At 49.2% G+C, this 21,622-nt stretch overlaps 1 protein-coding gene across 5 annotated transcripts in view; it reads right to left on the reverse strand.

Annotated features, from left to right (window-relative positions):
• Positions 1-19,683: 19,683 nt before the first annotated feature.
• PTPRU (protein tyrosine phosphatase receptor type U) overlaps positions 19,684-21,622 on the reverse strand; it is a 79,878-nt gene continuing 77,939 nt past the window's right edge. For 4 of the 5 annotated variants that reach the window (XM_047084095.1, XM_047084092.1, XM_047084091.1 and 1 more), the window contains 3 exons: positions 21,391-21,548; positions 20,012-20,147; positions 19,684-19,746 (listed from right to left, as the gene is read on the reverse strand). In XM_047084095.1, coding sequence (XP_046940051.1) covers positions 19,684-19,746; positions 20,012-20,147; positions 21,391-21,548 — 357 coding nt within the window. The remainder of the gene's footprint in view (positions 19,747-20,011; positions 20,148-21,390; positions 21,549-21,622) is intronic. The other variant, XM_047084094.1, reaches the window with a different exon arrangement.

Here is a 21,622-nt window from a genome sequence, read left to right on the forward strand (position 1 = left end):
AAGAGCCCATGCCTGGAGGTAAGACTCAAAGAATAAAATAAATCAATGGGGGCCAGCCTTGGTTTACTACTTAAAAACAGCAAAGCCACTGCCCTGCTTTCTGCTGGATGGTATGGGCTTCATCTCAGAGTGCAGGACACATGTCTGCAATCACAGGCAGGATCAGGGAAGGCAGTGGTGGAGGGACTCACTTCTCTCATGGAAAAATAATACAACCTGAGAACACTGAATCCAGGGCCCAAAGGATCCTATGTATGTGTGGGATGTGTGTATGTCGTGTGTAGTTCTTGTGTTAGATGTGAGGGTGGATCAGGGGTGAAAGTGGGGGAAGAAAAGGAGGAAATGGTGGATAATTATACAAATTCCAAGCTAAATATCTGAACTTCATCCTGTAGGCAGTGTACCCCCCCAACACACACACACACACACACACACACACACACACACATTTGCATGCACGCCAAAGGAATATTGGCCATGTGCCCAGCAGTACAAGAAGCCATAGGATAGGCATAGAGCATCCTTCCTCTGTGCCAATTTTACTCCAGAAACATGGAAAACGTCCATTATTTTGTATTTTATGTTGAAACAATTGTGGGTATGATAGAGGGCAAAATATGCATAGATTTGAAATCTTCAGTTGGAGGATTCAAAGAACCTGTGAGCCTGTGATCAGTCTAGATGAAGGACTGTCCGATGCTTCTTTAGGTAACTTGGGTGTCCTCATGTCCTGATGCCATTAGCAGGAAGCTTCCCCTTTTTCCTTCCTAAACTTGTCAAAATGGAACTGGAGGCTCTTCCACAAGTGGGGGTGCTCTGTCCATGGTACTGAAACAGTATGAAACCATTTCAGCAGGTGAGTTCAGACCTCAATGTTTCTATTGTGTCTCCATTTCTTGGAAGGGGATGAAAGAGATGGGCTCAGAAAAGACCCCAAGAAGTTGAGCACCCCAGAGAGCCAAGAGTAAATATCCCTTATTATTTGTTCTTCAGTTTAGGGGACAGAAACTTCAGGGCAAGATAGAGCTAGGGGGTAGGAAGGGATGCTCGAGGAACAAGATTACAATTATGTATGGCATTCACAGGTTCCAGAAAAAATACTTTCTTGAGTTTGGAGACTTTTTCTGCTTCTTAAGAACCATTAAATGGGGCGCCTGGGTAGCTCAGTCGGTTAAGTGGCTGACTTCAGCTCAGGTCATGATCTCACGGTTTGTGAGTTCAAGCCCCGTGTTGGGCTCTGTGCTGACAGCTCGGAGCCCGGACCCTGCTTCGGATTCTGTGTCTCCCTCTCTCTCTACCCCTCCATCACTCACGCGCGGTCTCTGTCAAAAAATGAATAAACATTTTTTTTAATTTAAAAAAAAGAACCATTCAAGGTTCTTGGAGAAGGAAAATAGCCTCAAAAGATATTTGTGCGTGCACGTGCACATGTACACGTGTGTGTGTGTGTGTGTGTGTGTGTGTGTGTGTGTCTGACTATTCAGGCAATAGATTTTGTGACTGATACTACGTCGCTCATACTTAAAAAACTGGCATCTCATAATTCAATTACTCAAGAGAGAAAATCTAGGACAAATATTTAGCTGGCATTTTATCCCAGTTCAAAACTGTGTGCATCCTAAGTTGTTTCATCTCCACTCACATCTTTGTGGTCACAGCCACCTGGGCATAACTGCTAAGAAGACAAAGCTCTGGCATCCATGTGAAGTGGGTGTGCCCCTACTGATGGTTACTGAGGGGACAGCTTGCAAGGATTTCATAATTCTAGGAAGCTGGAAAGCCCATAACTTGGCACATCCATCCATCTGGCCTTGCAGTCATGGTCCCTGGTTATGTTTCCTGTGCAGACCATCAGGACTGCAGGGAAGATTTCCTCACCCCAGCTATCTACACTCCTCAGTTTATGGCTGCTCTGTCTCCCAATATTGCTGGGCTAGAAAGGTCTGGTAAGGTCTAGTCCAAAGACATGGTGTTGACCAACTTTGATGACTGGTCAGAGCCTCAGCTTCAGATGGCTGGGTTGGAGTCTGGGCTCCACTCACCTGCTGAGGGATTTGGGGGATGTTGTTTCACATACTGCATCCCATTTGATATCAAGTGCCAACCCCAGTGAGTGCTCCAGGGTGGCTGCATACAGTCAGTGCCTTCATTCCCTCTTCCATCTCTCTGATGTCACACTCATTTCTTATACACGTAACAGTCATTTGATCATGGTTCCCCATTAACATTTTTTTGCAATTGATCTAGTGACATGAGCTTTGCCATATTATTGTAATCAGTTTAGCCAGCATTAGCACATGAATTGTTGTCCTCACTAACATAATTGCTGTTAGCCACATAAGAATAATTTCTACTATAATCAACACAATAAAAATTTGCTAACTGCGTTCTTTTGTGAGATCTAAGTTTTCGTGCCTCTCCAGGATTCTTTCAACTTGGACAAACCCACCTTCTCCTCTACATGAACAAGCCCCCTTGTGTTCCTGCATCCAGTCAGTGGGATGGATTCTACAGCCAGTCCCTGAAGAACACACTAATTTATAGATTTACAGCTACTTGCCCTGCATGCACTCTAGCTACTGTGTTTTGAGAACTTTGGCTAGGCATGGTGTGAAGCACTTTGCCAAGACTAACCCTAAGAAAGAGGCATCATGGATGTGCTCTGAGCACCCCATTCCCCCAGGGGTCTCAAAGCCAGACGTGGTCTACACCACTGCTTGGCTTGGCACAATGCTCCACTTCCCCAGCAACGATTTTCATTCCTCCTGCTGGAAACTTGGCTCCATGCATTTGGGCTGAATAAGTTGATTTGTAGAAATTACCCTTTCCTGGGGCTGCTCACATCAGAAGCAGCAGGTGGGTGCTCTGAGTGCTTCTAAGTGCGCCCCAGAGTCCAGCTGGGACAAATCTATCCCTCCAAAGCGACATCTGCTGGAAGGTGGCATTGAATTATGTCACATTATAATAGCATCTCACTCAGTTCCAGTAACCTTTATTTAACCGGCGTCAGAATCTCTCCTCGAGAGGCGCGCATCCTTGTCTGGGACTTTTTCTGGGAGGAGGGGTCCTGGGAGCCCACTGTGTTACAGAGGACAGAACCTGTGATGCTGGCAGAGTGAGGGGCCACGGAGCCTGGCAGGGGGGCAAGGGATAGGCCTGATGGGGAGGAGAGGCTGGTTGAAAGGGCCACACTGATGGGATGACTAACTCTGCAGGGTCTGTCACCCTGGATGGGCGCCCTGGAGACTGTCGTTCATCCATTCACTTTCTCACACACTCACTCAACAAACACTTGTGGTCAGGGATGGCCGAGGAATGTGCAGGTGAAGGGGGACACAGAGGTGAGTAAGAGCTGTTCTTTACCCTTGAAGGGCTCAGGGTCTATCGCAAAAGATAGACTCTGCCTCAAGAAATACAATAATAGACACCAGGGAGCAGGAGAAGAAGCATGAACTCCCTTGGGGGTCAGGTGGGACAGGGGTGGGACAGGTGGGGCAGGTGGGTGGCAGGTGTGGGGCAGATATGGGGCAGGTGTGGGGTAAGTATGGGGCAGGTATGGGGCAGGGGGTTCAGGTGTGGGCCAGGTGGGGCAGGTATGGGGCAGGGGTGGGGCAGGGGTGGAGCAGGTATGCGGCAGGTGGGGCTGGTGTGGGGCAGGTATGGCAGGCAGGAGTCTGAGGATGGGTGCCCAAAAGCAGACCCTGAAACAGGGGCTCTGGTGTCAATAGTTTATCTGGGAGATGAGCCCAGGTGAAGGATTGGAGAGACTGATCATGGAAGAGAGAAAAGCCAATCACACATGGATCAATGAGTGAGTCACAGCGATGGGCACCTGAGACTCAGTCCTGCTGGGGATGCTCTGAGGATCATGTGGAAGATGATTCAGAGCAATCCTCCTGGAGCAAGGGAAATGGCATTTATCCACTGACTCTCAGGGCCTTAACTCCTCCTGCCCCCTGTACTTCTAGGTGGGACCTACTACACACACCTGTCACGCCAAAAAACAAGTTCTCCAGGTGCCAGAGAAAGAAGGCAAGGCATTCAAGCATTTGAGGCGGGGCACTGTCAGCATACCCAGAGTTGCCTTTGTTGCCTGTAGAACTCAGAAAGTTGAGGGCAGATGAGGTGGGACATTAAAGCATCTGCTATGGCATCTCAGAAAAGCTACATTTGAGTTGGGTTGAAGAATGAGTAGGAGTTTTGTAGCCGGAATGGGCATAGGGAGTGGCTAATCCAGGCAGCTGAAACAGTATGTGGATGAGAGGGGAAGAAGTGAAGGTGGCTCAAAGGGCCTGAGGATTTCAAGAAAAGAATTTATTTTAGAATTAATTAGGGGGGGGAGATTTGAGCAGACTCTACACAGGGAAACCTTAGGTGGTGGAATTGGAGGAGGTGACAAGTGGAAGAGCGATTAAGAGAGAGAAAGAGAAAGAGAGTACTCATTAGGGACAGCCTCCTGCACAGGCAGAAATGAACAGATCCAGAGGACAAGAAGAAATTGGCCTTCCACCAGGAGAGAAAATTTCTGTTCCTGAGCTGGTTGACAATAGGTTTAACTGTAGGAGAAAAGGGAGTACTCTCGGAAGTCAGTTACCTCTTGAGAGTGAAGGAGTCGACAGTTGGTGGGAGCGGGCTTGGGGAGGGTGGAGGACTTGAATAGTCCTTGAAGGTGAAGGGAGAGGGAGCAGACTGCAGGAAGGTCAGAGGAAGGATGGACGGTGGTAGAGCCAGCTTACATTGGCACTTACTCCTTGGCAATGCTGCCAGGACTCACTGAGCACAGTGTTCTCAGCAGCTTCCCAGCAGCTCAGAATGGGAGTTGAGAAAGCAGATGGTTGCATTGAGAAATGACTGGGGTTTGGCAGGGCAGGGGTGGCAAGAGGAGAATGCCATCCACCTATAGGCACAGTATTTCTGGAGAAAGACCTCACTGGCTTCCCCCTCTGTTTTCCTATCCTTGCACCAGGGAGAAGAATGAGTGAGGGTAAGAGTTGAAAAGACCCCAGCTCAGAGTTAGGGGACCTGGGCTGTCACCCAAGCTCTGCCACTCACTTTCTGTGTAAACCTGGGCAAGTCACTTCTCCTCTCTAAACCTATTAATTCAGGACTGCTCAGGCTCAGCACTGTTCATATTTGGAGCCAGATAATTCCTTATTGTGGGGAGCTGTCCTGTGTGGTATAGGATATTCAGCAGTATCCCTGCCCTCTACTCACTAAATGCCAGTAGCACACAGGACACGCCCACTGTGACAACAAGATGACCTGACAAGCAAAACTGCTCCAAGTTGAGAGCCATTATGTTAATTGGAAGAAGAAGAAGAAGAAGAAGAAGAAGAAGAAGAAGAAGAAGAAGAAGAAGAAAGAGGAGGAGGAGGAGGAAGAGGAGGAAGAGGAGGAGATGATGACGACCTATCTGGCCAACCCATGAGAAAAGGGTTCTCATGAGGAACACATAAAAGAATGGGAACTAAGGCAGAGGGGACCCTTGACAGCTGATTAGAGCAGCTTGGAGGTGAGTAGTTATTTACTACAATTTCTCTTCCATTTTCCCACCTGTAAAACACATGGGTCAGTGACTGAGCTGGGTCTAGAATCCAGGCACCCTGCTCCCAAGGTGAAGGCTCTTACCACTCTACCAGCTTTGTGAAATCTCACCTTTTTGCAAAGCATCCTGAGAGGATGCCACATCCTTGTCTTTGCACAGTAACTGGGTTGTTCTTAAAAGATGGATCTGAAAGAGCAGAGGTGAGGAGAAAGGTTGAGATGAGAAGAACAAGAGGGAGCCCAAATCTTCCAAGGACAGGGATGGAGGCAGCAAAGGAGACTAGATATCAGGATAGAGAGTATTTGAGCCAGGGTCCACTCAGAAACAGAGAGCACACCAGTAAGTTGAACATGGACATTTTAATGTAAAGAAGTGATCATTAATAAAAGGGGGTTAATCACTAGAAGGAATAAAAGATGACTCTAAAACACACAGGAATAGCAAATGTAGAGAAAACTTACTAGCCCTCACCACGACTAAGGCTGTGGCTGAAGCTGGCTTGTAAAAGTGACCACTATTAGTGAGGAGAGCATAGCCTGAGGGCACAGTGGAGCTGGTTCCTGATGGCCACTGCTCTGAATGTTACTGGACAGCTCCCAAACCAGATGAAAGAAAACAGAAGGAGGTCCAACACAGGAAGAAGGGAAAAAAAGGTGCCTCCCAACATTATCATCTTGCAATATCCCCCCAGTGCCCTCTGTTAACAGATACTAACATTGCACCAGCTCGTGAAGAAGAAATGTTAATAGGGTCCAGCTTCAGTATCACAATGCAGGGCGAAGAAGGGTAGACTCAGAGCTGAGAGACAATAAAGTGATAGCTGCTGTAGTCCTCGTTTTTGGCTAATCAGCTTCTACATATACCTTCTACACACTTTTGAGCTTTTTTTTTAAATTTTTTTTAACATTTATTTATTTTTGAGACAGAGAGAGACAGAGCATGAATGGGGGGAGGGCCAGAGAGAGAGGGAGACACAGAATCTGAAGCAGGCTCCAGGCTCTGAGCTGTCAGCACAGAGCCTGATGCGGGGCTCGAACTCACGGACCGTGAGATCGTGACCTGAGCGAAGTCGGACGCTCAACCGACAGAGCCACCCAGGCGCCCCTACACTTTTGAGCTTCTATTCACAACACAGCAACTCTATATTTCCACCTAACAAGATACAGTTGTCGGGGCACCTGGGTGGCTCAGCCGGTTGAGCATCAGACTTCAGCTCAGGTCATGATCTCACAATTCGTTAGTCGAGCCCCGTGTTGGGCTCTGTACTGACAGCTCAGGGCCTGGAGTCTGCTTTGGATTCTGTGTCTCCCTCTCTCTCTGCTCCTCCCCTGCTCACGCTGTCTCTCTCTCAAAAATAAATAAAGATTAAAAAAAAATTTTAATAAAAAAACAAAAAAACAAGACACAGTTGTCCTTGGTACAAATAAGGAAGGTCTTGCACTTGCCCCAAAATGAAATACATAGTTGCAATACCACTGTATTCATCACCAGCTATATGAATGACTCCTCAAATTCAGCACAGTCACACTATTTTGTTTATAAAGTTAACCTCTAATAGCCTGCATATAAATAATAATGGAAATAAGGAGAGGAAAGAAGAAAATGGTTAACATAAATATATATTTGAAAATATAACAATAGCGGAGAAAATATGCAAAGCGACAATAGTCCTCATTTCTGTAATCGGTCACAAAGCTATTATTTATATACATGGCTTCCTTCTTCCACTCCCCATTCCACGTTTTCCCCACCCTCTACCAGAGCCTCAGTTAGTTGGGTTTTTTTTGTTTTGTTTTTTTTTTGTTGTTGTTTTTTTTACCGGGAAGAGTGCAGTTAGTTGGGGTTTTTTTACTGGGAAAGAGTGAGCCAAAACTGTGTTCCTGAGTCATAGGAGTCTTCAACTATCCTGCTTTGTTGGGTTGCTGAAGTGTTCCACGAACCTTTACAATTGAACATGGAAGTCCTAAGACATGTCCCAGAGAATCCAAAGTCCCAAAGTCCTCCAGGCCCCCATTGCTTAGCAGCAGCCCTTGGCAATCAGGATCAGTCATTCCACCGAGTACAGTAACCCTTTTTTTAGCTTCAATGTCTGTTCGTGACACAAGGGCCTTAAATGACTAGATAGCAGTCTCACCCTTCCCTTCACTGGAACCATTGTTGCATCCTCTCGTATGCCCTTCTTGGGAACAAACTTCTCCAAGCCAGCAGAGCTCCAATTTGCTGAGACAAGAAGCAAAACTTCTGCAAGTGGGTGATGAAGAACAATAGTGTAAGGGGCGTGCGCCAGTTGTCATTTCTGGCTTCTCAGCTCTAAGTCCACCCTTCGGGGCCTGCTTGTGGTACTAGAACCTTTTTCCCTTGCAAGCATGATGTTAACCTTTGTCAATAGGTGGCACTGGTAGACCCTCTTTCTGAGTCCAGCATACTTTTTCTTGTTCCTGAAGCATTAGATGTGTGCAGGGCACTCAATGGAGCACATTCCTAGTGGTATCGGCAGCACTCCCACCGCTGGCTTCCCAAAGGCAAGATTGTTGGGATCCCTGGCTCACTTCCAAGCATTTTCCCAATGGTGTTCCCTATTCTCTGCCCTCCCCCCAACTCAGTGAGAAACTTATTGAAGCCAGTACCCCAGCTGGCTTCCCAACAAGTTCAACAGCAACCTCCATGGGCAGCTTCTAGATTGAATCAGCACCTCAGCAATTCTCTGCCCATTAACCTTGACCATCTCTGGCCTGGACAACCTAGTGAACTTTTCTGCCAGTCAATGGGCTGCACCCACATCCTTTCCAGTGTTCTGTATCTCAGCCATGGGGAGGATCCTCCCTCCCTTCCATGTTTGATTCATTGCATACTCCCCTTCAATTAGTGGTATGCTTTAGAGTTCTCTCTTATTCCCCTCTAGTTAATTTGGTGTGGTTTCTGTCTCCTGGTTAGACCTTGACTAACACAGAACCACTTCCGTTTCCACGCCTTGATTACTGGACCCATGTATTCTAACAATAAAGGAAACAGCACTATATAATGGCACCTGCATCAAAGCATATATTGTCAAAATATGGGTTTGTCTCTCCACTGGCACCATACTTGAGCCTTCAGTAAGCCTTTCCACTTTAAAATAGCCATTCATTTCCAGATGATGACGTATGTGGTAAAACCAGTTAATTCCATAACAATGAGCTCACCCCTGCATTTCTTTTGTTTTGAAATGAGTTCTTTGAGAAGAGACAATTCTAGGTAGAATACCATAATGGTGAGTGAGGCATTCTGTAAATACATGGATGGTGGTATGGACAAAAGCGTTAGTCAGGATTAGCAAATCCATATCCCGAAGATTATTCTATTCCATAAAGGAAGAATTTCTGCCCCCTACATGATAGAAGAGGTACAATGAAATCAGTCTGCCATCAGGTAGATGTCTTGTCCATCCGGGGAATGGAGCCATATTGTAGGCTCATGTTGATCTCTTCTCTTGGAAGACTGAGCACCCAGCAATGGTGGTATCCAAGGCAGCTCTTGATAAGGGGAAGTTCATGTTATTGAGCCTATGCATATCCTCCATTCTTGCCACTATGGCCACTTCATTCATGGGGCCATTGGATAAGCACAGGGACAGCTGGCTAAAAAGGCTAACTGATAACCACAAAGCATGTCATATTGTTCACCTGATTATTGAAAGCCTGCACTGCACTTGACTCCCTTTAGTGAGCATTCACATGGAACACAAATCTTCACAGTCTATGCCCATTCGGAAGAGTCCGTCCATATACCTTTCCCCCCAGAATTCCTTGTCACCAATCTTCTAATTATGTTTCCTCCAAGTCCCTAACAATCCAGCCAAACCATACCATGAATAATTGCTCATAAATAAACAGAGATCCATACTTCTAGCCATCTCTAATTCCAAAACAGACAACCAAAAATTCTGCTTAAAGTTTTGCCCACTGAATAGATCTTTCTTTGCCATTGTCCTTCAGGGTCACCCCTGATGGGGTTGTAATGCTGCAGTCTTCTATTTTGGGTGGTACTAGCCTATCCTGCAGCATCATTTGTAAACCAGGCTTGGATTTTTATTTCTCAGTCCCTTGGTCATAAGGAACTCCTCATGAAGCCATAGGCATGATTTGAGAAATAGGAGGCAGTGAAGCAGAAATCTGAACCACTGACTCATACAATTTACTCATACTTTCCAGACTTGCCCAAGCATGGTCTCTTTTATACCCCTCCCACCTGATGATAGATTGCTGCTGCACAAAGCTAAATTTATGGCTAGCTGTGTCAAGGGACTCTTAAATGAAAATCTCAGGCTGCGTGGCCACCTGATGTCCTATAGTTAGGCATTCAGCCTCTACGACAGTTTAATAGCAAACTAGAAGCTGTTTCTCAGGGGGGAAAAAAGTATTGTCTGCATAAGAAATAATATATTTACTCTAAAATCCTAGAGGTCTGCACTGTGGTTCCCCTTTGGGGCCTTGCCCAAGACTCTATGCACCATCCCTATTTGCTATGAAACCTTTGAGAATCATTGGATCTACTGAATTATAAGTACCAAATGGTAGAAGGAGTTGTACTGAAGCCTTTACTTGCTGTAGAGCCTTCTTGTGCTATGGTCCCCACTCAAAACTAACAGTTTTATGGAGATTTTGCCATTGGGCCAAAGTAGCACACACCCAAATGTCAAGTTTCCTCCAAAATCCAAAAAGCTTACCCGAGTGTTTTGATTCTTTTTTTCAAGGTTGGTAGTATAAGGTGCAGCAACTTGACTTTCACCTTGGAAGGGATATCTCAACACATTCCACACCTTTGAACCCTCAGAAACTTCACTGAGGTAAGAGACCTCTGAAATTTGTGGGATTTATTTCCCACTACCTTGTTCACATATGTTGTAGTTGCTACTTCCTATTCATCAGATGCAGTCAGCTTGTTGTCAGTGGAGCACACCAGTGTGGTGCTTTGTAGAATGTCAAGATGATCACATCATCTGTAGACTACACAATGGCAGAAAACAAGACAATTGATTTAGCTCTGAAGCAAGACTGTGAAGGTATACTGTTAGTCCTTCCAGGTAAAAGCAAACTGTTTTTTGGTGATTTTCCCCAACTGGTGTGGAAAAACGGCAGTAGCTAGGTCAGTGGCTACATATCAAGTGCTATACTAAGTTGCTTTGCTAAGGACACCACACCATGCCTGGGACAGCAGCTTCAATGGATGTCATCACCCAGTGGAGCATACAGTAACCTAATCATTCTCCAAAACCCATCCAACCTCTGCACAGGCCAAACAGGCAAGCTAAATGAGAATGGGATAGGAATCACCAATTCTGTGATTCCAGCCTTCAACAATATCTGAAATTTCCCAAGATAGAGAAGTGCTTTCAGTTTACTATCATGGTAGACAGAAGAAGTTTCAGGAACTTCCATTTAATGCTTCCTTCCATAATTGTCTTCACTTCATGAGTCAGAGATGCAAAATAGGGATTCTTCGGCTTGCCAAGTATGTCTACTTCAATTATGTGCTCAGAAACTGGGGGAATGATCCACTGGACGCACTTGGGTTAAATATCTACCACCTGAATACCTAAGTTGTTACTTTCACTGGTAGGCCACAGTGTTATTTTGCATTCCCAAGAATTATCATAAATTCAGAGCAGGGTCTAGTAATCTCCAAAGTTTGGGTACCTTCTTTTACCAAGTGTGGTCACTCTAGTAAATGGCCACGGGTCCTTTTGGTGAAAGCTTAGAGGAAGAATTTGTGATATATACTTATAGCACTGCTGCAGGAGACTTCTTCAAGAGGCCTGCCTACCTCTTCAAGGGGGTCTGATATGTGAATTGCCATAGGTCTGGAAACTGATGAGAGGTCACAACTCTCCAATATGGTGATTCAAGTCACATTTTGGCCACCAGTCCCAGACGTTTGTTGGTTGGTCGGTTGGTCAGTTGGTTGCTATATAGATCAAGCAATTCTCTAGTAGGCTATCCATCTATTTCCTTCCTAGAAACACACTGACCAATTAGTCATCACCAAAGATCCCTATGGGCAAAGGCATCCTGATTGCTGGTACATTCCTGCTGCCCTTTTTGATAAATGCACTAACTTTGTCTTTGGCTATTAGGTACCGCCGCTTAGCCTCTACCACTCCAGGATCCTATCATCCCCTTATAATCAGGAAGCCGATCTTAATAACAACATGCCCCTGGAAATACCTGGGCTACAAAGCTGAACATTTACAGAATATGTTAAGGATGTAGATTCTCATCTCACGAATATGTTTCTCAATACCTTACTAGGAAAGTGTCTTCTGAGAATTTTCATGGAACATAGTTCGGGGGTGGCTGTGCAGGTCACACATGATAAATCCACTCCAACACCCTATATCTTTAAGTCTTTGGGTTCCCTCTTCCACTTTATTCCACAAAAGTTCTGGCATCTCCACTCATTAAACAAAAGGCATCTTTAAGTTCAAGTTTCAGTCAACCAACCAAGTAAACTGTTGGATCCACCTTCAGGTGCACAAGCTAACACATTAAATCCCAAGTCCACAACCATGAATTCAAAATTATTTAGTGTTATGTTCCACCTTTAGGATCAACTTCCATATATATTTCCCAGGAATATATCAAATCCTGCCATTAGCCAAAATGTTGCCATTCTTCTGTTCTGTAAACTATCTCCTCCTAGATCATGATAGTGCCCACCTGACCTCTTGGAGCATGTTGAGATTTGACCTTCATCACGGATCTAACAGTAACAAAGGGTGCATGTCTTGGGGAGAATGGTCATCCCCTCTCAAGGCATCTGCCACAGGTGAAGTTTTCAAAGGGTTTTCAAACAAAAGAAAACTACTCTCCTCAGATACAAGAGGATAAAGTCTTCCTGTTGGTAAAAGGAGGCTCAGAGTGATTTTTTATTTCATCTGAGTCCAACCAGATATCTCTATTCCAAGTTTCAAGATCCCATTCTTTCCTAATTTGTGCCGAAACTCTCATCTGAAAAAACTGATGACGCTGTAAACTTAACTGATGTTTAAATCCTGCAACCCACACAATTAAAATTTATGTTTGATTTTCAGCAATATCAGATCTGTGGCTACACGACGTAAGAGATTCTGGTAAGGATACCACGGAAGCTCTGTGGTTCTCAAACCATGATTTGAGCTTAGAATTAAATAACATTAACTTATCATTTTCTTTCTAGTAAATGCTCCAGTGCATTCAAGAATCCATCCCACACCACAGTCCTCGCAGTCATAATTACTGATGTGGTGGTCAAGTGCAGTAGTCACCTGGGCTCCAAAGACACTTGCTTCAGTTGTCATTGAATCAAAATCCATCACAGGGGATAATATAATTATGATGATACTATGCTGTGGATTACTAGCATCCCATGTCCAAGTGACAAGGAGCTCAGCACCATGCTCAAGGCCCAGGGCACAACAAAACCAAGCAAAATCCTACATTTGAGGGTCTGCCTCCTGGGACTACCCCTGCCTCCAATTCTATATCAATTATGACCCAGTCAAGAGACAAAGTTCATAACCCATACGTTGAACATGGAAATTTTAATATAAATAATTGTTGACTAGTAAAGGGTTAAAAGAGGATTCTAAGGGACCCCAGAGTAGCAAGAAAGAAGCATCCAGAAGAAAGGATGTTCTGGGAGGGGTGGGGAGGAGCTACTATGTCCAGGCTGAGGGAGAGTGAATAACAAATGAACTGAAGATTGAAAAGAAGGTCTCCCCCAAAACCAAAATTCAGACCTGGGGTGCCTGCGTGGCTCAGTCTGTTAAATGTCCAACTTTGGCTCAGGTCATGATCTCACGGTTTGTGAGTTCAAGCCTCACATCAGGCTCTGTGCTGACAGTGCAGAGCCTGCTTAGGATTCTCTGTCCCCTCTCTCGCTCTCTGCCCCTCCCCCACTCTCTCTATCTCTCAAAAATAAATAAACCTAAAAAAAAAAAAAAACTGAGATTCAGACCTTTTCAGTGAGGGAGTGGTGACCACAAGAACATTCAGCCTCTAAGTGGCTAAGAAACTTGCCAGAGAGTGTGGGCTAGCACTGGTCTGAAGAAATGGAGAGTGGGGCCTGAGGGTATATCTGGGGCTAGTCCACAAGGGCCACTAAGGTCTTGGCTCCTGCACTGAGTTTTTGTTTTTGTTTTTGTTTTAATTTTAGAGACAGAGAGCATGAGCAAGGGAGAGGGACAGAGCAGAGGGAGAAAGAGAGACAGAGAGAGAGAAAGGGAGAGAGAGAGAGAGAGAGAGAGAGAGAGGGAGAGAATCGTAAGCAGGTCCCACACTTAGCACTGAGTCCAACACGGGGCTTGATCCCACGACCCTGGGATTATGACCTGAGCCAAAATCAAGAGTCTGTTGCTCAGTTGACTGAGCCACCCAGGTGCCTCTTTTTTTTTTCTTTTAAAGGAAAGAGGCCCAGAACTTGGAAGGGAGGTGCCTTGTTGCTGTTGTCACCTTACAGTGTCCCTCCAGCACCCTCTACTGATACAGTCCTAATATCGCTCCAGCTGGCAAGAGAGACCTGTTTACAGGGTCCAGCTCCAGTATCCCAAAGCAGGGCAAAGAAGGGTGTATTTGGAGCTCTGAGATAATAAATCAATAATCACCATGGGGAGCAAAGGCAGACACGAAAAGGAGCAAAGGGTTTGTTAGGGAAAGAAGCTAGAGGAGCGAGGCTTTCTCGCCTTTTGTGGGGGTGGGGAGCAGGCATGGACTGGAGCCCTGGAAAGAGAACTCTGTCCTCAGCTGTCTTCAGAAAGAGAATGCAGTCACATAAATAAACACAGCTCAAGAAAGCCACATTGTTCGGCTTTTGAATGAACAGAAAATAAAATTCCTGGACAGGTTCCCTCTTCCCACCTCTGGGAATAAGTAGGAAGTGAGTGGAGAGGCATTTCATTTTTCTTCAAGAGGCTTTCTCAGCTCAGCGGCTCTTGCTGACTCAGGCCACCCCCACCATCCACAGATTCAACAGACACTTGAACACTCACTCAACGGCGTTTTCTGCACACCTACTAGGTGCCTGCCACTAAGTCTGGGAGGCTGTTTGCCTGTGGGCCTCAGCTAAGGCTGTCTACAGCTGTCAGTGTCTGAGCTGGGCTTCGGTGTTGAGAAAGCAGACTGATTCCCGGACAAGATAAATTGCAGCAGTTGATGTGGTTCAGGTTCAGATTTGCCAGTATTTCTGTGATGATTAAGGAGCAAAGGCTTTGGAGTCCAGTGAAATGGGTTCTAATCTTGTCTTGGCTCTTTTCTAGCTGTGTGACCTTAAGCAATTTGTCTCGCCTCTCTGAGCCTCTTTGCTCATATCAAACGGTTTTGGTGATATCTACCTTTCAGAATTGCTGGGAAGATTAGGGACAATGTCTACATGAAGTATAATGCAGGGACCTGCCAGCACAGGTGTCCAGACCCATCAGACCAAAGCCCAAACCACACCCAAGGTTTCACCAGACTCAGAAAGTAGATGCTTAAGCCAGTAGCCTGGCACCACTGAGTCATGTCAGCTCCAATGTCACTGATGTTGGACTGATGGTGCCCTACCTGGAATGGGCTCCTAGAGAGAACCTAGTCCCTCCTCCTCACTGGACAGATCAGAAGACTCAGCCCCAGAGAGGGCAGGTGTTTGTTCAAGGCCACACAGCATAGTGAAGGCTGAGCCTGACTTCGTGGCATTGAACCATTTGACCATCTGGAAGACTAAAGAGTATGCATCTTTCATTCATTCAACAAATAGTCCTCGAGTGCCTGGCATGTGCCAGGCACTGGGCTCAGGGCAGGGGACACAGGGGACCAGATCCACATGGCCCCAGCCCTCTCACAGTCTGGTGGGGGAGGCAGTCAAAACCAATCAACGGAAAGCCAGTTAGTCACCCACTGTGAGAGGGCAACAAGGGACAAACATTCAGGGAGGGACCATCTGAGCTGGACCTACACACCAAGAAGGACCAGCCAGGCAGAGGCTGGAGAAGGGCATCCAGACAAAGAGCTCGGATTGATGAGGTGACAGCAGGCAGGAGGGACATGGGCAGAGACAGGGCAGAGGCCACATCGGGCAGGGCCTTGGAGGTCACAGCCAGGAGCTCAGCCTTTACTTACAGAGCGCTAGGAGGTCCCTGGAAGGTCCGAGCCCGCAAGTGATGTGACCTGGCGTATTTCTTTCAGTCACTGTGGCTGCTGCAGTGTGTGTGGTACCTGGGGGCTCTGTGACGTTGGGCAAGTCACTTATGCTCCCTGAGCCTTGATCTCTCCATCTATAAAATGGGGATAACAGTACCTACCTCTCAGGCTTCACAGAGCAGACACGTGACAGTCCACACAGAGCTCTTGGCAATATGCCCCCGGCACCGTAAGTGCCCAGTAAGGCTTCCCTCGTTCAGATCCCCACGTCCCCAGCCCTCGTCCTCCACCGACAGGACGCAGCTTGGCCCGTACCTGTTGAAACCATAGGTCCCCGCAACCCATCCCACCAGCCAGCCTCCCCTGCCCTGGAGGCGCCACCACGCCTTGCCTTTTTCTCCTGTCACATCTCAGATGTGGCACTGAGGCTCGCGGAAGGTCAGGACGCCTCAGCACCCCCGCGAGGACGAGGCCCTCGGACCGAGGCCTGACACCACGGTCCCCGCTCTCTCCACCGCATGGCAAAGTAGGTTCTGTCTACGCAACGGCCCCGTCATTTCTGCGCGGCCCCTTGACCATGGGGTGTCTATTAAGCTCCTCTCCATCAGAGGTCAGCGGGGGGAGGGGCGGGGGCAGAGGCCCAGTGACAGGCCCCGCTCTCAATTAGGGCCTCGCAAGCGGCTTTCGCATCCATCGAAGCCACGGCTCCGTCCTCTGGGTGCCCAGGATGTATAACATGTCCCACTCAGGGGCCGGCAGAGAGGTCGTGGGAAGTAATCGTTGCCTGGGCCGGCTCCCACGGCCAGATTGATTAGGACATAAAAAAGCAAACTCAGCTACTGGCAGTACTAGGCAGCCGGCCCGTCTGCACTTCTAGAAACCCTTTCTGCGGGGATCTGGTTGGGCGGAGGCTCCTACCCCACACCTGCAAGGCCTGCGGCCCCGGGGCAGAGCCAGGCCGGACCTTCCGTCCTCTCGTGCTACAGGCTGCCTTGTCCGAGAGGCCCCCACCTCAGACACACTTCAGAGCACGGGAAAATCAGCGCCCAGGCCACACATTGACCATTTGGTGTTGCATCAGGGGATCCCCCGGCTTTCCACGGCACCCAGACTGGCCACAGAGCAGAGCGTCAAGAGGCCCGGTTTTTTGGAGTCAGCACAGCACGGGTTCCCGAGCTGTTGTACGGATTAAGTAGGAGATAATGCTGGCCGGCTTTTACCAGTCAGGGACCTTGGTTTATTTATTATGAAGCCGGCGCTCCTCCTAATATACAACCTGCCTTCCCTGTTCCTCTGAAAAGCCACTGGTCAAACAGGCACTTACTCCTTCCTTCCCTCTGTCACACCAACATTTCTAGAGCGCCAGCTAGAAGACCAGTCCTTTGCGGGGCAATGGATGTTAACAGGAAGAATGCAGAAACACTTCAAGCTGCCATCTACCCTGCCCAGAACACATACGTATCAGATAGCTTTTGCTGCATTAACAATCCTCACACTCTGGCTTAAAAGAAAGGACAATTTATGTTATCTTTTCCAGTTCTGGGGGTTGGTTGGACAGTTTCTGCTCAGGTTAGTCATGTGGCAATACTCACCTGAGAGGTGAGGCTGGAAGGCCCAAGATGGCCCCATCCGCAGGTCTCGTAGTTGGTACTGGCCATTCATGGGATGTGTTCTGTTGGTTCCTTTCCATGTGCCCTCAAACCTTCCAGTAGGCTAGGCAGGCTTCCTTACATGGCAGAGTTCCAAGAGGGCAAAAGCAAAAGCTGCAGTCGCCCCTTGAGGCTTGAGACCCAGAACTCACTTGCCATCACTTCTGCCATATTCTATTGGTCAAAGTAAGTCACATTCTATTGCTTGGCCAGTATCTGACATGCGTTTGTCAGTACATTTGTCATTCATCAGGTAAGGCTTAGCAGTCAGTTCAGAATGAGTGTGGGGAGCGGGGGGGGGGGAGGGGGGGCATGTACCCTAGCTAAGGGGGATCATAATAAATTCTTAGTTCAGATGAAGAGATGTTGGGTCTTGGAGCCATTGGTATAGGTTGTATTCTCTGGCCAATGGAGAAACTGAGGCAGAGAGAGTAAGCCAGTGTGAAAACGGAATCAGTACATCATAGAACCAGTTTCCACATGAAGATACTGAGGTCCAGGAACATGAAATGTCTTGCCCAAGCTGACACAAGTTTATGACAGAGCCAGGAGTGACTGGGATCCCTACCAGCTAGCCCACTCCTCCTCCACTCCCCTCCCCCTCTAGCAGAAGCCCAAGGCTGGGAATGCCTGGGATGATCATCATTAGGCAGGGTGCATCTGCCCCTCTTGTGTGTTTGTAATCAGAGCCCTTTCAGCACCCATGGCACCATGCAAGGCACTTAATCATGACTTCTGATCTTACCGGCATCATTCCCACTTTACAGATGGGAACCAAGGCCCAGGGAGGGCAACTGACTTAGCCAGGGTCTTGCAGCTGATGAAGCCCATCCACCTGATACCAAAGCCTGAGCCTCCCATGATGTCTTCAAAAGAGCTCAACCCCAGATCCAGCCCCCAGAGGTGAGAGGCAGCTCTGTGGCCCTCAGGGGTCTCGGGATAAAGCCCACTGCCTAAGGAGCTGCTTCAGAGGCCTGAAGCGATAGTCAAGAGTTCTCTGGAACCTGCCCCTACAAGTAGAAGACCCCTGAGCGATGCTCTGTTCCACACCCCCACCATTTGATGAATGGAAAAATCAGGGCATGACCGGACCCAAGCTTCTGCCTCCCAGCTCAGAGCCCTCCCACTGTACTAGGAGGCTGGGGGCAGGCGAGCAGGCCCCACTCAGGGTGGCCAGACACACACAAGGCTCCTCTGTGGCATTCAGAGAGCACATTTATTTACAAAGCGCTTTACAAACATCAGCTTATGCCTCCCCACAGCCCCCTGCGAGGTAGGTCAGTAGTCATATCTACAGTTTACAGATGGGGAAATTGAGGCACGGAATGGGGGTGTGGCCTGCCCCATTTTAAAGAGATTTTTCCCACCCACCCATCAAAAAATAATGAAATTAACAAGAAAGAATCGCTCCTTCATCCCAAAATACACCTTCTTCCTCTGAACCGTAGACGCTGCAAGCACCCCTGATCTAGCAGTGACCCGTCCCCAGTGGGCAGCCTCACCAGGAGCCACAGAGACCTCAACCCCAAGGGCTGTCGTTCAACCTTGCAGATTATCACGGCCTAGGCTGAGGAGTTCCCACCAGTGAGGCTTGAAAGTTACAGGAAGAAGGGCTGAGGTGCCTTCATTCTGCAGGCATCGGGTCAGGCAGGGAAGGGGCCCCACAGGGAACAGGGTAAGGATGGGCAGATCTCAGTTCGAGGAAGCTCAGAGCACACGTCAAAGAAGTAATAGTGGGAGGGATCATGAGCAAAACAGCCCCGGGGCTGTAGGGGGGGGGGCAGCAGGGTGGAGGAGGGGGCTATTGTCCCCTCCAGAGAGGACCAGTCTGATGTGCCCAGTCTACCCAGGACCCTCAGGGGCCAGGCCAGATGGGAGTCCAGATGCCAAGCCCCAGTGAACTCTCCATCCATATCCAGAGGAAGCCACGCCGGGTGGAAACTTTGGCCACGCACAGGCCCCACAGGGCCTTACTCATCTCTGCCAAGGGCTGGGACAGAGTCAAGGGGCTTGAGCCTGGAGTCGAGGGGCTTGAGCCTGGGTCCTCCCAAGCTGGCAATTCTAGGCGCCTGTCACTCTACCAGGCAGTGCCAGATACACGGCGCAGACCTGCAGAAACCTATGGAGGTAGGCCGGGCTGCAGTCTCGCTAAGCCTCTCCTTGGCCCCCAGCCTGCCCATCGGACATGGTGAGAGGCCCCAGGCACCGTGGAAGGGGCACCGAGATGGCCTGGCGCCCACTCTAGTGCCGTCCCCCGGGGGAGCTGTAGCGGCGCAGAGTTAGGGGTCCAGGTCTTCCTCATCAGTGCTGGGCCTGGCTCTGAGTGCACAGTGGGTGCCCCAGGCCAGGGGCCCCGCTATCTTGACTCCAGCCCCTCCAGGTACTCCAGGGCCACATCATAGCAAAAGTGGTACTGATCCTGGGGAGAGGGAGAGAAGGAATCATGAGCCTGGCCCCTCTCTGGTACTGGGGAAGGGGGGAGTGGGAGACAAGAGGGCGAGCACGAGCCCTGGCCCATCTCAGGGGAAGAGGGGGGCAAATGTGGATCCCTGTTTTGGCACCACCAGATCAGGACCCACAGCCCGGTCGCGGGAACCACACAGAGGACAGTGGGTACAGAGGAACCTAGCTTGGCATGGACCGGGAAGTTGGAAGCAGTTGGGCAGGGAGACGCGGCCTCTCACCAGGGTTTCCACCATATTGGGCTTGTAGTTCCTAAGCGTTTTGGCAGCAAAGAAAACGTCCACCAGGTTGTGGCAGCGGATCATCTCCAGGACTGTGGCGCAGGCGCAGAAGGTGCCACTGCGGCCACCCCCGTTCCTAAATGAGACACACGAAAGGTTTGGGGGTGGGGCTTAAGAGAGGGAGGACTGAGGCTGGAAAACCAAGCGACTGGCAGAACCGGGGAACCAAAAGGGAGGAGGGTCAGGGCCTGGGAGCCCAGAGGTGACCGGTGGAGCCAGGGAACCCAGGAGGGAGGGCCCAGGGAACCCCGAGGTGAGGGGTGGAGCCCAGGAGGGAGGAGCCAGGGGGCCCAAAGGTAAGGGGCGGGGCTTAGGGAACCCAGGAAGTAGGGGTCTGGGAGCTCAGAAGGGCGAAGTCAGAGGCTAAAACTGGCATCCAAATCCCGTGGGCAGTTAAGGAGACAGCCTCCCGGAGGAAGACAGCAGATTCTGAGGGAAAGGAGGCTAGACACGCTCCAGGAGAAATCCACCGAGACAAAGACAGCGACAGAGGACGGCCGCAGAGCGACAAGCAAAACCCGGAGAGCACGATGGAAAATGAACACCGAGAACACCAGTCACCCCCAGCAACACAGACGCGAGGTGAAAACACACACACACACACACACACACACACACACACACACACACACACGTACACAGCCACACTCCGAGGCTAAGAGAGACACTTCCTATCCCCTGTGCTCTCCCTCCTCTGCCCCCTGTGACCTCGGGGTGTAGGGCTCCCCTTGGGAGATGGGGGATAAACTAGGCCCTCAGCTGCCATCTCAAGGGGTCTCTCCCACTACTCTCCCACTAGAACCTCCCTGAGGACCGACCCTGCCTGACTCAGCTCCCTATCCCTATCTAGTATGCCTAGACTGGCCCTAAAAGGGTAAAAAAGCTAAAAGCAGGAGGGAGTGGCGGTCAAAGGAGTGAGCGTACCCAGACACGCATACGAGAATTTATGAATGGGGGCATGTGAAGGAATGAATGAAAAAGTTGCACGTGTGCATGCGCGGACAAAGACTGGAAATTCTTTGGCTTCGAGGGTGCTACTGTCTCACGCAGTGAACAATTCTGACAGGACTCTAATTAAACTGGCAAAGTCACACATCACACGGAGAGTGCCGGGCAGTTGTTCGGCATTGAGTCTACACCCTGGAACCGAGCGGAGTCTTCCAGGGAAGACAGGGCCATCCTCGCACAGCCACGCAGAGTGCAGGCCACAGCCGCCTTCCCCACCCGGGAGGGGTTTGGTGCCAGCTGTGAGGCCCTCTCTCAGACTGGGCCTGAGGCCCCCACCCCTCCTCCCACCCCGCAGCAGGGCCCGCACTCACAGGCAGTGCACGACCGTGCGCCCGTCCCCACGCTCCGCCTGCCACTTGTCCACCTCGGCCAGCAGGTGCAGGAAGGCCTTCTTGGAGTCAGGCGTGTCCCGGTAGGCGGACCAGCGCAGGAACTGGAAGTGTCGCACCAGCAGGTGCCCTTCCTGCAGCTGGGGGCACGGGCGGCCAAGCAGGGGGTGTGAGCACAGGGGTCACGAGACCCTGTGGTGACCTCATGAGGGTC

This window comes from Lynx rufus, unplaced genomic scaffold, assembly GCF_022079265.1.
Source record: "Lynx rufus isolate CCGP_SWC_20201006 ecotype Redwood Valley unplaced genomic scaffold, mLynRuf1.p SCAF_2, whole genome shotgun sequence".
Lineage (NCBI taxonomy): Eukaryota > Metazoa > Chordata > Mammalia > Carnivora > Felidae > Lynx > Lynx rufus.